The 18,135-nt window shown below is 41.6% G+C and overlaps 1 protein-coding gene across 1 annotated transcript in view; it reads right to left on the bottom strand.

The window, feature by feature from the left end:
- Window positions 1-18,135, bottom strand: part of LOC100373130 (aminopeptidase N-like) — a 28,400-nt gene that overhangs the window by 1,440 nt on the left and 8,825 nt on the right. Inside the window, exons 2-15 of the mRNA XM_002738487.4 lie at window positions 16,596-16,872; window positions 15,816-15,936; window positions 14,482-14,636; window positions 13,498-13,611; window positions 11,401-11,601; window positions 10,737-10,802; window positions 8,849-9,030; window positions 8,553-8,632; window positions 8,140-8,329; window positions 5,119-5,266; window positions 3,354-3,559; window positions 2,630-2,785; window positions 1,624-1,764; window positions 566-647 (exon numbers count right to left, since the gene is read on the bottom strand). Coding sequence (XP_002738533.3) covers window positions 566-647; window positions 1,624-1,764; window positions 2,630-2,785; window positions 3,354-3,559; window positions 5,119-5,266; window positions 8,140-8,329; window positions 8,553-8,632; window positions 8,849-9,030; window positions 10,737-10,802; window positions 11,401-11,601; window positions 13,498-13,611; window positions 14,482-14,636; window positions 15,816-15,936; window positions 16,596-16,872 — 2,119 coding nt within the window. The remainder of the gene's footprint in view (window positions 1-565; window positions 648-1,623; window positions 1,765-2,629; window positions 2,786-3,353; window positions 3,560-5,118; window positions 5,267-8,139; window positions 8,330-8,552; window positions 8,633-8,848; window positions 9,031-10,736; window positions 10,803-11,400; window positions 11,602-13,497; window positions 13,612-14,481; window positions 14,637-15,815; window positions 15,937-16,595; window positions 16,873-18,135) is intronic.

The raw sequence follows: 18,135 nt of genomic DNA, 5'->3' as shown, positions 1-18,135 counted from the left end.
CGAACGTCTTTGATTACGTTTCATACTTAGATATGCAAATACGGTGTGGCAGTGGTGAAAGTCGCGATCGGAATGAGTGCAACGGAAATGAGAGCGCCACCAGTGTTTGGAGTGTGGAGAGAAAGAGACCCAATATCGCTCGCGTAAATCGAACGTAGTTCTATCCAATAGCATTACAGAACGCAATCAGCAACATTTTCACAGATTCACTAATTTGTGAGTTTTTTGCGATCTCGTTATCATTTCGCAGTTCGCGTAACTTCTTTAATTCTCGCGAGATCTGCATCGCATATCACAATTTTGCATGACGTAATCTTATAAATCTTTAGTTGAACTATTCATAATCATCAACTTATGCAAATTTACGCGTCCCAGGGTCACATGGTATTTACACTAAGTCAGCAAATCAATTGAATTGAAACTTGACGGAAACTTAGTTCATGTATATAGAAACTATAACAACATGACTTAATTAACACAATTTTCTACTCAATATTATGACGATGACCTCCAGCTGTGAGGGCGCCCTACTTGCCGCCATTTTGAATCAGTGAAAAATAGATACCTGTTTCAACCGTGATTCGTCGTTCACAAGTTGCGTCACACGACCAATAAAAGACCTGGAGCCGAATCCAACTTTACCGAACCTGAAAGAAGAACTTATTTACTCAATATCACTCAAAAAGCGGGAATATATTAAGTTAAGTACGATACCGGAAATGAGGTTTAAGAGAACATTTCTTGAAACAAAAATTAATATTTGTGTCACCATTTTGAATCCGGGACATTTATGAAGCTTCAGTTTCTTTCGCCAACATTTGTTTTGGATAATTCAAAAGATATTGTTGTGAAATGTATTCCACGGAGGTAAAATATGTCTTTTCATTTAATTCAAATAATAGTGCTCTTGATGTTCCTCCTTCCTCATAATGATATTTTCAAAATAATGCATTTTTCTTCGCGACTCATTTCTCTCTTCACTTATTTAATTTAATACTACTTTTTTCAACTATTTTTGAATTTTACGATACTTTCACTTTTAAAAAGCTTCTAATCCTGGCTTTATAAAGTATGGTAGAGTTTAGTAGAGTAGGCAGCGCCACAGCAGTTGAGCAGTGCCACAGTCTTCAAATAGCGTCACAGCCGTTGAGCAGCGCCATAGACCACTTTTCCGGAAGTAGCAAAACTGGGGTGCAAAAATACTCCTGCTTTGTCATGGCGGACAATAGTCGATAGAAAAGAATTTTAATTTTGTCAGGTCGATTGGTACACCCAGAAACATTATATCACGCGTGCAAGTTTACGTTACACCCTAAAACGGCATGCGCGCGCATGCGAAAAACCTTATCTTCGACTTCCGGGAAAGTCGTCTATGGCAGTCGAACAGGACTACGGACTACTAGTAGCGTCACAGCAATTGAACAGCGCCACAGTCGTCGAGAAGCAACACAAACTTTGAACAGCGCCACAGTCGTCGAGAAGCGTCATAACCATTTAACAGCGCCACAGTCGTCGAGAAGCGCCATAACCATTTAAAAGCGCCACAGTCGCCGAGAAGTGCCACAGTCACCGAGCAGCGCCGTAGTCGTGTGCCACGAATACACAATATGCATGCATACTCACTTTTCCTTTATGAGATTCCAGTTTTCGATGACAAAATCGTACGCCAGTGCGTGTCCTGTTTGAGTTCTGCCAACATTACCGATATTGGAAGGGCCATGCATCATACGTGTCTTGCTGTCATCTAAACTCCATTCCATGAACCTGCAACAAAAAAGTTTTTAATAATTAAAGAATCACACACAAAAATCATTGTCATTGCTACGCCACGGCACGCTACGTCACACCAAGCTTCGTCACGCACGCTACGTCACGCCGAGCTACGTCACATCAAGGTATGTCACGCCATGCTACGTCACGCCAAGCTACGCCACGTCACGCCAAGCTACGCCACGTCACGCCACGCTACGCAACGGCACATCACGTCACGCTATGTCACGCTACGTCACGCCAAGCTACGTTACGCCACGCCGAGCTACGTCACGCCATGCTACGTCACGCCAAGCTACGTCACGCCACGATACGTCACGTCACGCTACCTCACGCTAAGGTACGTCACGCCATGCTACGTCACACCACGCCACGCTACGCAACGGCACATCACGTCACGCTATGTCACGCTACGTCACGCCAAGCTACGTTACGCCATTCTACGTTACGCCAATCTACGCCACGCCATGTTACGCCACGCCGAGCTACGTCACGCCATGCTACGTCCCGCCAAGCTACGTCACACCACGATACGTCACGTCACGCTACCTCACGCTAAGGTACGTCACGCCATGCTACGTCACGCCAAGTTACGTCACGCCACGCTACGTCACACCAAGCTACGTCACGCCACGCCATGCTACGTCACGCCAATCTACGTCACGCCAAGGTACGTCGTGCATGTTACGCCAAGCTACGCCACGCCGAACGTCACGCCAAGCCACGTCACGCCAAGCTACGCAACGTCATGCTACGTCACGCCAAGCCACGTCACGCCAAGGCACGTCGTGTCATGTTACGTCACGCCGAGCTACGTCACATCAAGCCACGTCACGCCATACTACGTCAGAAGACTTACCTCCACAGTAACCATGGATACGTAGTATGTGCCAAAGCATGACGCAAGTCGCCGTCGTCATTGAGTTGTTGTTTACTCCACACGATGTCCCACTCTTGTTCCCCGCCATTCATCACGCCAACAGAGTAAACAAGTCTACACAGGTCCGCCGGTACACTAAATAGCAATAAAACAAATCGATTCATCACTAATTACACACAAATCGCCTGGCATGTACGATGGTGTTAGTTGTGTAGAGCCACCAATAATCTTCGATTTGTAACAGATTAATTAAAGCAGGAAGAGTCGTCACCAAGTCCCAAGCGTCCCAAGCGTCGATAACAACACACACTAAAAAAGCAAAGGCTCATGGGTAGACGCTTGTTTGTAAACAATGACACGCTATGGCCATCTGACGCATGCGCAGGTGACGACACCTCCGCTTTAAGTTCTGTAGACGCCTTGACAGAGCTATATCACCGAACGTTCTTTGTTGCTAAGACGCGCACCGCTGTTCCATATTTTAGTTTATGGTAGTCGCTCTCAACGATATGCTGCAAGCGGCTTTCTGAACGCCCGGGACAGAGCCACGGAATAGTGGCAGCGAGCCCCAGTCGGACGGAGAGTGATTAAACCGATGTCATGAACGGCCTTTCTTCGCCCGTTTACGTTACGGGGGATTTCCATCGCTAGATGGCGCAGTAGATTTATTTTTACGCGTGATAGACAATTGAAATATACTCACGGCTCGTCCCTTTCCAGCCAGCCAGTAAACATTGCAAGAGCTTGACTGATGCAGTCGTCGTCGTTATTTTCACACATCGTTTTCAAAGCCAGGTTACGAAGGTGCCTTTGTTGCAATGGTTCCTGTGCCTCCAGGGGACCATAATCAACACTAGTGGTCCATCCCAATCGATCGGCCACGTGACCCATCTTATCTTTTATGTAATTCTGTAACATTAAAGTTTGCTACCATTAAAAACAAATACTCATAAATCCTTGAAATCCAGTAAGAGGGTTTGGGTTACTGTATATTCAAAATTCTGAAATCAAACTACAGGGTCACTGTACTAATTTCTCCACAAAACAACCTCGAAAATTGATCAAAAGGGCGTTTTCCGAATATTTTTCAATTGGTCCCTATGGTAGAAACATTTCATCATATCTCAAAGTTTGGAGACTTATTCTAAAAAATAATGATATGTTGTGCCCCCACCACAGATGGCTGCACGAAAAAATGTAGAATTTTAAGTATTAGTATTATTCATGTGTTTCCATGAATTCAAAATATTCCAAAATGGCCCTTTTTTGATTATTTTGCATTGTTTTATTGCAAACATGTCCTTCTTTCTCCGTAAAAACTAATGACATGCATGTATGTGAACCATTACACAACAATTTATGAATGATTTACTGTGATATTTGTTTCCATGTTTTAATGGCAGCGAGCATGCGCTGTGAATGTCGATGTATTTACCCCCCCCCCCGCGTGCGGTAACATAAACATATTCTGAGAATATCCGTAATGACTTATTTCCCATCTACTATACGATTGTAGACACGCAAATTAAACAAATTTACTTGTAGAATAATATTTCCCGTTCGCTGCGAGATCTCGCGTTTTGCGCGAAAGGCGCAGACTAAACGTCAGGAGCAAATTGATTTGGAATTTAACTTTTTTAAAGTTCAATGTCCGAATGCTGATCTTTGAAGAGAGGAACATTACGTCGAGATGCATTTACTTCATCAAAATTGATCATCATTAAATATGTATAGAACATTATTAAGCGGGAAATACATTCGCGTTTGACGAACCCCACGCGATTTTCATACACCACTACGACGCTATGATCTTTGTTTGTCCTGTTTTGTTTTTCGTTTGAATTCACGCATAACTCGAGATCTCGCAGTGAACGTGGAATGATCTATTGCATTACTTTACAAGTATTTGCACTAAAAAAATATTCTGACATGAACAACATGCTAACCAAATGTCATTCTTGTGAAATATTCAATTGACAATGTCAATGCAGATATATTGACCGGTCTATATCCAATAACATGTCTTATTATACTCATTGTATAAGTTCGCCCCGTTGATTGGCCATAATGCAGTCACGTGGTAGTCAATATAACTCATTATTGACTCGGAAGCAATGAGGAAAATCCAGTGACCTCGGTCAATAATTTCTTCTTGGGGTCATTAAAACTGCATATTGACCTCCGCTTTTAGACAATGTCAATGCAGATATATTGACCGGTCTATATCCAATAACATGTCTTATTATACTCATTGTATAAGTTCGCCCCGTTGATTGGCCATAATGCAGTCACGTGGTAGTCAATATAACTCATTATTGACTCGGAAGCAATGAGGAAAATCCAGTGACCTCGGTCAATAATTTCTTCTTGGGGTCATTAAAACTGCATATTGACCTCCGCTTTAGCAACTATTTGTTTAATGTTGACCAGCATATATGCAATAACCTGTTAGGATCTGTGGTAACTACCTGTAAGATTCCATATGATTCACTGAGGTACATTCGTTCACGCACGTAGTTAAAACCTCGCATAGCAGCAGTCCACGGTAAATATTCGTTCTCCTGGTTTAAATATAGCGTCAAACTGAGAGCACGATGTGTGTCGAGTAAACCAACTCTAAGGAGCAAACATACAATCGTTATTGTTCGGCCTTCTACGGCGGATGTCGAAGACAACGACTCTAACTAGGGAACAGAAGAACAGAAGTCGCCGACTCTGAAAAAAACAAACATACAATCGTTATATTTCGGCCTTCTACGGCGGATGTCGAAGACAACGACTCTAACTAGGGAACAGAAGAACAGAAGTCGCCGACTCTGAAAAAAACAAACATACAATCGTTATATTTCGGCCTTCTACGGCGGGTGTCGAAGACAACGACTCTAACTAGGGAACAGAAGAACAGAAGTCGCCGACTCTGAAAAAAACAAACATACAATCGTTATATTTCGGCCTTCTACGGCGGATGTCGAAGAAACGACTCTAACTAGGGAACAGAAGAACAGAAGTCGCCGACTCTGAAAAAAACAAACATACAATCGTTATATTTCGGCCTTCTACGGCGGATGTCGAAGACAACGACTCTAACTAGGGAACAGAAGAACAGAAGTCGCCGACTCTGAAAAAAACAAACATACAATCGTTATATTTCGGCCTTCTACGGCGGATGTCGAAGACAACGACTCTAACTAGGGAACAGAAGAACAGAAGTCGCCGACTCTGAAAAAAACAAACATACAATCGTTATATTTCGGCCTTCTACGGCGGATGTCGAAGACAACGACTCTAACTAGGGAACAGAAGAACAGAAGTCGCCGACTCTGAAAAAAACAAACATACAATCGTTATATTTCGGCCTTCTACGGCGGGTGTCGAAGACAACGACTCTAACTAGGGAACAGAAGAACAGAAGTCGCCGACTCTGAAAAAAACAAACATACAATCGTTATATTTCGGCCTTCTACGGCGGGTGTCGAAGACAACGACTCTAACTAGGGAACAGAAGAACAGAAGTCGCCGACTCTGAAAAAAACAAACATACAATCGTTATATTTCGGCCTTCTACGGCGGGTGTCGAAGACAACGACTCTAACTAGGGAACAGAAGAACAGAAGTCGCCGACTCTGAAAAAAACAAACATACAATCGTTATATTTCGGCCTTCTACGGCGGATGTCGAAGACAACGACTTTAACTAGGGAACAGAAGTCGCCGACTCTGAAAAAAACAAACATACAATCGTTATATTTCGGCCTTCTACGGCGGGTGTCGAAGACAACGACTCTAACTAGGGAACAGAAGAACAGAAGTCGCCGACTCTGAAAAAAACAAACATACAATCGTTATATTTCGGCCTTCTACGGCGGGTGTCGAAGACAACGACTCTAACTAGGGAACAGAAGAACAGAAGTCGCCAACTCTGAAAAAACAAACATACAATCGTTATATTTCGGCCTTCTACGGCGGATGTCGAAGACAACGACTTTAACTAGGGAACAGAAGTCGCCGACTCTGAAAAAACAAACATACAATCGTTATATTTCGGCCTTCTACGGCGGGTGTCGAAGACAACGACTCTAACTAGGGAACAGAAGAACAGAAGTCGCCGACTCTGAAAAAAACAAACATACAATTGTTATATTTCGGCCTTCTACGGCGGGTGTCGAAGACAACGACTCTAACTAGGGAACAGAAGAACAGAAGTCGCCGACTCTGAAAAAAACAAACATACAATCGTTATATTTCGGCCTTCTACGGCGGATGTCGAAGACAACGACTCTAACTAGGGAACAGAAGAACAGAAGTCGCCGACTCTGAAAAAAACAAACATACAATCGTTATATTTCGACCTTCTACGGCGGGTGTCGAAGACAACGACTCTAACTAGGGAACAGAAGAACAGAAGTCGCCGACTCTGAAACAAACAAACATACAATCGTTATATTTCGGCCTTCTACGGCGGATGTCGAAGACAACGACTCTAACTAGGGAACAGAAGAACAGAAGTCGCCGACTCTGAAAAAAACAAACATACAATCGTTATATTTCGGCCTTCTACGGCGGGTGTCGAAGACAACGACTCTAGGGAACAGAAATACAATTCATTATTATTCGGCTTTTTGCGGCGGGTGTCGAAGTCACCAACTGTAACGAAAAAAACACACAATCGTTATTATTCGGCCGTCTACGGCGGGTGTCGAAGTCATCGACTCTGAGAAACAAACATAAAATCGTTATTATTCGGCCTTCAACGGCGTGTGTCAAAGTCACTAAATCCCTGGAGCAAAAATACATTTGTTTTTATTTGGCCTTCTACGGCGGGTGTCGTAGTCACCAACTCCGAAGAAAAACTACTATCGCTATCATTCGGCCTTTCACGGCGGGTGATGAAGTCATCGTCACTGAGGAACAAAAACCAGAAATACAATCGTTAATATTAATATTATTAAAACAAAGGCAAAATTCACACAATAAAACTTTAAAAACACTGACTTGTTTGTTTTGTCCATGAAGCACAATCAATAGCGTTTGTTTGATTAAAACAAATGTTTCTAGTACGTACCATTATTGTAAAGAGCATGCGTATTTGCGTACATAGTAATTTGGTGTGTATATGAAATTAAATATTGACTAATATGACTTGTACACTCAAGTTGTCTATATGGCGTCTTTAAGAGTAGCCTCCCTGCTCCTATATAACAATTTATCCCCTCACAACTTAATATATGCATAATAGCCAAGCGATTGTTTCATATTGTACTGCTGAATATTATCTCCGTTTTATGATTGGCTGACAATATCAGGGAGAGCGCTACTAGACATGTAGTCAAAGCGGGGGAGTCGTCATTTGCGCATGCGGCGGACGGCCGTAGCGCGACGTTGCTTACGAACAAGCGTCTACCCATGACCCTTTTCGTTTTTTATGCGCGTTCATTTGTACTCCCACGCGTGCGCATGTGACGAGCCCCTCCGCGTTAAAACATCACGTACCTCTGTAATGCAAACGCGTCATCCAAGATGGCGGCCCGACTAGAGGCAGTGTACTGCTGAAAATCACGTGAAAGCTGATCTATTATCCAATCCCAGTTGTCGTTTTCGTAATTAACGCGATAGAATCCCGTCAGGTCCTTATTACCCAGAATCCAATTTCCGCTATAATCAGACGTCAATTGAAATGTGACTGTAAATTGAGAGGAAACAACGATTACAACCCTCTGAAATTAAATGTTGTCGTCTGCCAAAAAATAAAGTATCCACATAGTTTGTTTGTATTGTTTCGAACTTCTGGTGAATATCTGAAGATAATGGGAAGGTTTATCCTTAAGATCCAAAAATAACTAAGATTATAGAAAAAAATACACGCAAAAATAGAAAAAAATGTTCAAATGTGATTGTAATAATACCATTGTCTAGTTTCATCCAGTTCTCGCTCAATCTTCTCTCATCTCGCGTGATATGCGTGAAAAGCACATGCCACTTGTAACTAAAAAATAGATAAAAAAAACATAACGTTAACAAGAACACCAAATTTGTCATTGGTGTAACATTGAACACGAAAATGCGCGGTTTCAATCACAAATGAGACACAATCATATTATAAACACCTCGTCCTCCAGCCTCGGATTCACTAATTTTCCCTACCGCAGATGATGACACCTCGTCACTGGCTAGATAATGCCACTTGACGTCATAAGCTCACCTGTATGGACTTGAAGTGTAGTCGACGTCCATGTCGTCTGTTTTGATGACAAAATACTCCTGAGCTACGTGTATCTGACGCATACTTTGGGGTCCACTACGTGACACTGACGTCACTGGGTAACCTTGTTGACGAGTCCAGGTATTCATGGTTTCCTTAATGTCAATACTGTTACCAGTGGCCTACGATGTAAAAATGGTAATGGGGTTGGCTAATAATAACGTTTTCGCAAAAACGAAAATTAACGTGACTTGATATGCTATTGTAACCAGTCAACGAAGTCAAGCAGCTAAGACTTTGAATGGCTTTGTTCAACTTTAATTTTAATATTTTGTTATTCGAACGCTGATTGGTTATTTTTGTTATTCAAACGCTGACTGGTTATTTTTGTTATTCAAACGCTGATTGGTTATTTTTTGTTAATCAAACGCTGATTGGCTGTTTTTATTCAAACGCTGATTGGTTATTTTTGTTATTCAAACGCTGATTGGTTATTTTTTGTTAATCAAACGCTGATTGGCTGTTTTTTATTGAAAAGCTGATTGGTTACTTTATGCTATTCTCGAAGTGTAACATATAACAAATTTGGTTGTTCAGGATTACTTCAAAGTTGAGTTTGTGTTGTTTTCTCAAGTTTTCACCGGCTCCACCGGCGTTCCACAGCAGCTCGCACAGAGCCCATATACTAGTACACATGGTACTATCATGAATTTGTTTACGCGTATCTGTTGACCGACTTAATTAGCTGATTATTAGCTGAATTGCTGTGTTATGTCTGTCATCGTTTAGGCCTATTTGAAGTTTTGGACGGAACTTGGCTCAGTGATTTGGAACTAATTACCAGATAACCGCCGCTTTTTAGACTACTCATTCTGACAGTTTATATCCATAGTTATTAATGTAGTGAACGATTAATCAAAAGATATGACGTATTCAGTACTTAGTGTGATTGGCTTTATGATTGAAGGTTATGCCCTAGAGTCTTTTTACTGCTTTGTAATTGGTTAGAGTTGTGAAAATGAATAAAGAGAGTTTGAGTTGGTCTTGGGGAGCACAGCACGATAGAGGCAGTAGAGAGAGGGTGCAGTCCTGGAGAGTCGAGTCCAGTCCAGGGGCGAGCCTTGAGGCAGTCCAGTCTTGGGCGAGTCTTGGTTCAGCCTTGCGAGAGTCTTGGGGATTTTTTCCCCAGGGCGCTGTATCTTATAGAGTGCTCGATTGACCGACTAAGACGAGAGCTGAAACGTATTTCGTTGTGTGTGCCTTATTTGACTGTAAAGTATAAGTGACTTTCCCGATCCCTTACCTCGAGGGGACGAGATATAGAGACGAGACGAGTTTCCCCCTGACAAGTGTGGAGAACCCCCGAGAGAGAGAAGATTTACCCCTGATAGTACAGTGGCGCGCGTCTTAGCAACGTGGAACGTCTTGTGACGTAGCTCCGCCCCGGAGCGTTGATTGGTTATTTTTTTTTTATCCAAACGCTGATTTTTTATTTTTGTTATGCCGTATTTTAGTAAGTATTTTGCTTCGAAAGTTGAAAGATATCTCTAAATCTTTTAAATGTTTCAAATTTGGTTTGACGTTAACGTTTTCATTTATACTTACTCGATAATCGAAAACTGAAACCCATTACTAAACCCGTCGTTACTCACACACACCTATTCAATATTTCATGGTGATAGTGACGTCATTGTAAAGATGTGCTCCCCTTTAACCAAAATAATCACGCCAACAATATTATTTAGCCTATACCAGTTAGTATTTAATTACCACTTCTGTTGTTGAAGCTAACGAAATGATTTTTTTTATTTCGTTTATTGTTCAGAGTAAGCATCGAACAGGACAGGTAGCCGAGATGACACGGCCAAGGCACGTGACTTGTACTCACCAATGAGAATTCTCGCCATAAGTCATCGACGTCAGCATTGGAATTTGCATATTTAGCCAAGTATGACTGTAAACAAGCAAAGAAACGTGCAATGAATTACATATTGCAAAACACATGGCCCTTTAATACTAATAATTTTAGCGCCATCACACGACCGCCTGGTTTATTATGATTATATGGGCCTTCAAAAAAGGGGAATCATTACAGCATTGCCGTAAGTTGCGCCCTCTAGTGATGAACTGTTTCTATGACGTAAATGAGCGACGCGATATTATTTTGATCTGTAATCTACAAAAAATATATTTTTAGTAGATATGAGAAAACTTTTAGATCCACACCACAAGAGGGCGCTACTTATAAGGAAAAGTGTGTATATCATGCAGTCGCACCCCCTACCTTTACGTACAGATAAATCCGTGATGCATGCGCATTGGGTTTTGTTTCCAGAATTCACCGAATGCACACTGCTATGCTTGCTAACTAAATAAAAGGTTTTAATTTATAAATTTTACGATGATGTTTCCATCAAGATGCAATATCAACATTTGGTTTTAAAATAACTCGACATTACTTCTTCTGTAATCTTCTTTTGATAAAATAAATAAATAAATAAATAAATAAAAAATCATCCCTTGTAAAATAAAGTTGAATCCGTTATACTCACCCTCATTGCGTTTTGAAAAGCAGTGTCACCAACAAAATACTGCAGCATGTGAATGATACTTTGACCTTTCAAATACGCCACAGCGTCATAGTACGAAGAAATGTCCTTCGGGTTCTCGATCGGTGACGTCATCGCGTGAGAATTCATAAACGCGTCTAACTCTAATGCCGGTTGGACGGCGAGGTCAAGGGTCAATTCGGCCTGTGCAAATGACAATCACAAAATGACAGCAATACATTTGTTAAAAAACAGGTGAAAGAATAAAAACTTTTTAAATATTACAAATGTTCCACAATAAGCTGAATATGTTTCTAATTATATGAACGCGAAAGCAGGTGATGCAACCAATGCTAAGAACAGATGATGCGTCTAACGCACCATGTCAGTGATGCATCCAAAGATTCAAGCATTTATAATGCAGCTGATGTGCAAAATGCATCGATCAGGTGATACACCCGGTGCATTGTACGTACAGGTGATGCACCCAACACATCGTTCAGGTGATGCACCCAACACATCGTTCAGGTGATGCACCCAACACATTGTACAGGTGATGCCCCCAACACATCCTACAGGTGATGCACCCAACACATCGTTCAGGTGATGCACCCAACACATCGTTCAGGTGATGCACTCAACCCATTGTACAGGTGATGCACCCAACCCATTGTACAGGTGATGCCCCCAACACATCGTACAGGTGATGCACCCAACACATCGTTCAGGTGATGCACCCAACACATCGTTCAGGTGATGCACTCAACCCATTGTACAGGTGATGAACCCAACCCATTGTACAGGTGATGCCCCCAACACATCGTACAGGTGATGCACCCAACACATCGTTCAGGTGATGCACCCAACACATCGTTCAGGTGATGCACCCAACCCATTGTACAGGTGATGCACCCAACCCATTGTTCAGGTGATGCACCCAACACATCGTTCAGGTGATGCACCCAACACATCGTTCAGGTGATGCACCCAACACATTGTACAGGTGATGTACCCAACACATCGTTCAGGTGATGCACCCAACACATCGTTCAGGTGTTGCACCCAACCCATTGTACAGGTGATGCACCCAACCCATTGTACAGGTGATGCACCCAACACATCGATCAGGTGATGCACCCAACCCATTGTACAGGTGATGCACCCAATCCATTGTACAGGTGATGCCCCAACACATCGTACAGGTGATGCACCCAACACATCGTTCAGGTGATGCACCCAACACATCGTTCAGGTGATGCACTCAACCCATTGTACAGGTGATGCACCCAACCCATTGTACAGGTGATGCCCCCAACACATCGTACAGGTGATGCACCCAACACATCGTTCAGGTGATGCACCCAACACATCGTTCAGGTGATGCACCCAACTCATTGTTCAGGTGATGCACCCAACACATCGTTCAGGTGATGCACCCAACACATCGTTCAGGTGATGCACCCAACACATCGTACAGGTGATGCACCCAACACATCGTACAGGTGATGCACCCAACACATCGTACAGGTGATGCACCCAACACATCGTACAGGTGATGCACCCAACGCATTGTGCAGGTGATGCACCCAACGCATTGTACAGGTGATGCACCCACAACATTGTACAGGTGATGCCCCCAACACATTGTACACATGATGCCCCAACACATCGTACACGTGATGCCCCCAACACATTGTACAGGTGATGCACCCGACACATCGTACAGGTGATGCACCCAACACATTGTACAGGTGATGCACACAACACATTGTACAGGTAATGGGCACCCAACACATTGATAAGGATATATACGCCCAATTTGGGAAGCGTGTGTTTACATTTAACTTTGTGCAGGTAAATCAGTCAACAGGTCAGAAAGAAAAAATCAATGTGTAGATAAAAGCAGTTAAAAACGATACACCTGATAAATACTTGTATATATCAATTACTTGTACGTACTAATAATTCAAAGAACATGCGCATGTGCGAATATAATTAATCATACGGTAACAAATACTCGTATGTTCGTAAAGACTTTCAACTGAGGTCCAAGATGTACGTGACGAGATTTGTTCATCACGTGGCAGACACGTGACTCACCACTTTCCATTGCGGGAATATAACATCAAGTGATTGATATGCAAATTTCATTGCGAATCCTTCCTTCAACCAGAGGTCATCCCACCATTGTGGGGTCACGAGGTTTCCAAACCACTGAAATGCACAAAAAATAAACAGTCACGATTTAAAGAAATACCATGGGCAACTACAATACCATTGCAGTGATATTTGATAAATAACCTGAGTAGGACTTATATAAGTTGATCTATTAATATAACAGTCGATGACGGAGTATGCGCACAAGAGTAACAAACATGGCCGCCGTAACATAAGTAAAATGTATAAATCGACGCCCAGCGTATATTTTTATAACAAACGATCGAGACGGTCAAAAATATTTTCCTAAAGACTACAACCTTATTTATTACACGACAATTGTATGTAATTATCGCATTATCGGCCGAGACGTGTTCCGCTTATAAATGGTGGTGGTCGTCGCGCCACATCTTACAGCGACGTACACGACGCGCGTAAAATACAATATATTTATTCACGTGCAATTCGAACATGGGCTGCGTGACGACCCACGCTCTTTAAACGTATTATCAAACAAATTACCCAGAATTCATTTTAAGAGGTAGTAATTATTCAAAATTTTTTCATGCATACATAATTTTGGAATTTTGTTCGCACAGCACGTGTTCGAATTTTCATGTAAACAAGTAGCCCTTGTCATGGAATATTGTGCTCGTCATTTACGTCACTTCACGCGCATGCGCGGGGCATTGGTACCATACGAGCAAAGATGGCGTCATAGATTGTTCTTCTCGGTGCAAATTGCGCCCAGATCAAAACTCGCGTTCTTGCCTGCCACTGATTGTGGGAAAAAACAATGTTCATCTACAAAATCACCAAAACGACATGCGCGCGCATGCGAAACGCCATATGTTCGACTTCCGGGAAAGTGGTCTACCAACTTGCTGCGTCATCGAAAAAGATAAATGCCAGAGAGGGCGGGCTTACCATATGGGCGACTTCATGTGCGACAACAGTAGCGATATCAAATATGCTTGTCGCCGAAGACGTTTGTACGTCTACAATCATAATACTCTCACGAAACGTGATAAGCCCCCAGTTTTCCATTCCAAGAGATGCATGGTCGGGAACAGCGAATAAATCTATATAAAAAAAAAAACACAGAACGAACAAGAGCTAGTTCGTATATGTATTTAACAATCTGAATTGCCTCAGATAGCGGGGAAATGTGCACTTGGTTTTGTGCTATTTTTTAATAATGAATTCGCTGTATTTTTTTTTGTATTTTTCTCTGTGTGTAATATTTTTCACGAGAAACAGGCGCGCAATTTTTTTAAATATTATTGCAGGATTTGTATGCATTAAGGGGAGGACAGAAAAGCTATGCAAAATATTGTTTCCTTCACTTGGTTTTGTGCTATTTTTAAATAATGAATTCGCTGTATTTTTTTTTACTTTCCTCTGTGTGTATATTTTTGAAATAGGCGTGCAGATTGTTTTTCTGTTATTGCAGGATTTTTTCCCATGATTTTTACTGTGCCATTTTTTTCAATTCTGCCATCTTCTCCAGAGTCACCAAACCGTTCTAGTGCTTTTTAATGTTTTGAATGTTTCGGTTTTCCGTGTTATAGTATAGAGGTGTTCAAATTCAATTGGTGTTTATGCAAATATGGAATGTTTAATGATCACATGACTGTTTCGAACGACATTCCATTACCTTTAGATAAAAATATCTTTATTTTAACTGGATGGGTTAATTTTCGATTGGTTGAATGTAAAATATAGGATAAAAGATATTTTCACTGGATTTATTTTCACTGATTCACCACAAAATAGTTAAAGGGGAACCGCTCAATCCCATGGATTGCACCAAAGAATCATGGGACACTATTGTTTATGTTGTTTACAATGTTAATCTATCTTTTGTTATCCATTGTTATTTTAATCCAGAAAGTAAATTTGTTGTAAAATTAATCTTAACTGGAAGGTGCCCCTTTAAACATAAAAGTATACAGTACAGGCGTCTTTCCGCGGCATTATGTCGGCCATTTTGGATTTATGCAAATCAACAATGGCCACCTTGTTTGTCAGACTAATGTAATTATTTGAGCAAGTAGATTCACAAAGATCCACAATGCATGGATGCATGGATTAATTTGAGAATTCAAAATGGCTGCTAAAGTGGTATATAATCCTGCGGGATTCATTAACTTTCGCTCGGCAAAATATCATAGATTGTGAAATGGTGATATCATCATTGAACGAGAGAATATACCATGTGACGTCACATAATTACTCACCAACCGTGACAATACTCGTACCTGTTTTGGTTATGATATCATTCCTATTAAAATACTCTTCAAAGTACCCGTACGTCCAATTGGCAACTTCCAACGCGAACCTAGTGTGTTCCAGCACTTGGGGGCGCGCCCACGCTCGTATCTGTTGAAGAACGGATGATAAGAAGAAATAGACTGACTGACCAGATGACAAGATTACGAACTTGGGTGAATAATACACCTTTCCAAATATCGCGCCCTCTAGTGACGGGGGGGGGGGGGGTCTATGACGTGAATGGGCGACACGATAGCCGTTCAAAGCGTCGATATCGTAATCTTCCATTATTAAAGTTATGTTTTTGAGAGATTATCTTCTAGATGACAAACGACTAGAAAATCAAACACAGAGATTGATTTGAACGAAATTGCCTTCACTCATATACGTCATTTTGACGTCACAGAATCTCCTCGACACTAGAGGACGCACTTCATAAGACTGGGGTAGCGTGGCACATTCCGTTAAAATGTGCGATATTCTAGTATTTAAAGATGTAATAATTTTAATAATATGTTGAGATTAAAGGATTAAAGAAGTTATCGTAAAATAAAAATGTTTTTGATGCGCTGCGCAGTATTTATTCGATGGAAAATGAAAAAAAATAATATTTTATATCATCACAAAAACGCGCACATGCGTATTTTAAAAAAGTTATTGGTTCCATAGAAACGTACTAGTATTTTATATACAATGTATACGCGCATGGGACCCACACCAAGCATGACGCGAGCGACGACTGTGGTGTTTTTTTTTACCATACTTACGACATGTCCGTTAGGTCTGACTAACTCCAAATAATCGAAATTTGAAAGCGTGACGGCGAGGTGATACGTCGACATAACAGGGGTCACTTCGTACACATCCTCGTACAGCGACGATTCTGGCAGTCTATTGGTGGATTTTTTCTTCGTGCATGACAACGACTTGTACCAAGGTGCCCGGATGACGGTGAGTGAGAACGAGGCCTTCATTGCAGGCTCGTCAAAGCAAGGAAAGGCTTTTCTGGCAAAGGTTGGTTCGAACTGCGATGACATGATATAACTGAAATCGACAGAAAATAAATGGGTTTTTTAAATGACCTTTTGCGTGCAGGCGGGGTGCAATGTTAATCGTTTGTTTTTTTCATTTTCTTCACCGCTGATCTAATCTTTTTTTATCGAATACCGAGTAATAAACATGGGCATACAATTTCCATGAGCACAACAGCGATTACATCCTTTATTTTCAGTAAATTCGGATAGACTCAATTTAAGTTAAGGCTAAGAAAATGGATTTCATGTGACGTCATCTACTATGTGCGCACCGACCTGCAGTATTCAGCTACTGTATATTCGATATCAAGTTATCGAAATTAAAGAGAAGAACAAAAAGAGAAGAAAAAGTCGAGGCAAAATAAAATATAATCTAATTATTATACATCTGTCACCGTAACGCCGTAAGTTATAGCGTGCCGTAATTTTGCGGCATTTTACAGGGTATTTTCATCCTACCATATTAGGATACTCCAGCTGTACTGTCTTCGTGCATACTTTGAGGTATCCTCGTAATAACCTCATATTATAACAAGAAATGTTTGGGGCGGGGGAAAATTAATCACATCTACTAACTATTATTTGTGACATTTTGCTCCCAGTCATCGGCGTCATCATATGCATTTCTTTATACAAAACTCGTTAATTTTCAACTAAATTACTAGCAGACATCACAGTCTGCTATATGTTACGAGCACGCGGAATTCCATTAACAGCAGTTTGGCGGTTTATTAAGGGTAGAGGAAGACATCGGTTCTTTATTATATGCCTTATTGGTATATCAGATGTGTTTTTCAGTTATACCACCATATGCTGTTGGCAATTATTTATTTGTACATTGTGTTTATTTAAAGCGGAGGGGTCGTCACCCGCACATGCTCGGGAATTGAGTCCCAAGCGACGATAAAAACGCACGCTAAAAACGCAAAGGCTCGTGGGTAGACGCTTGTTTGTAAACAACGACACGCTATGGCCGTTTGTCGCACGCGCAGGTGACGACTTCCCCGCTTTCAAGCTAGCATTCTAATGGCGAGTGTTTTACTTAATCGCCAGTCAATTATTATGCCTCGTGTTCAACACGGTCACGTTGATTGCTCACGTGATCACGAGGAGTCGAATACAGCTCATTATTATACTTCTTGCACCGAAAACATTGCGTCACAGGAGATGCTTAATTGTTCGAGTTACGGACATTGAGTTACGGGCGTGGGCGTAGTCATTTTGTAGTAACTCGATGTTTTCGTAACTCGATGTTTTCGTAACTCGATGTTTT

The sequence above is a fragment of the Saccoglossus kowalevskii genome, chromosome 20, assembly GCF_978046115.1.
Source record: "Saccoglossus kowalevskii chromosome 20, keSacKowa6.1, whole genome shotgun sequence".
Lineage (NCBI taxonomy): Eukaryota > Metazoa > Hemichordata > Enteropneusta > Harrimaniidae > Saccoglossus > Saccoglossus kowalevskii.
The sequence above is the reverse complement of the archived record's forward strand: the minus strand, read 5'-3'. Positions and strand labels throughout refer to the sequence as shown.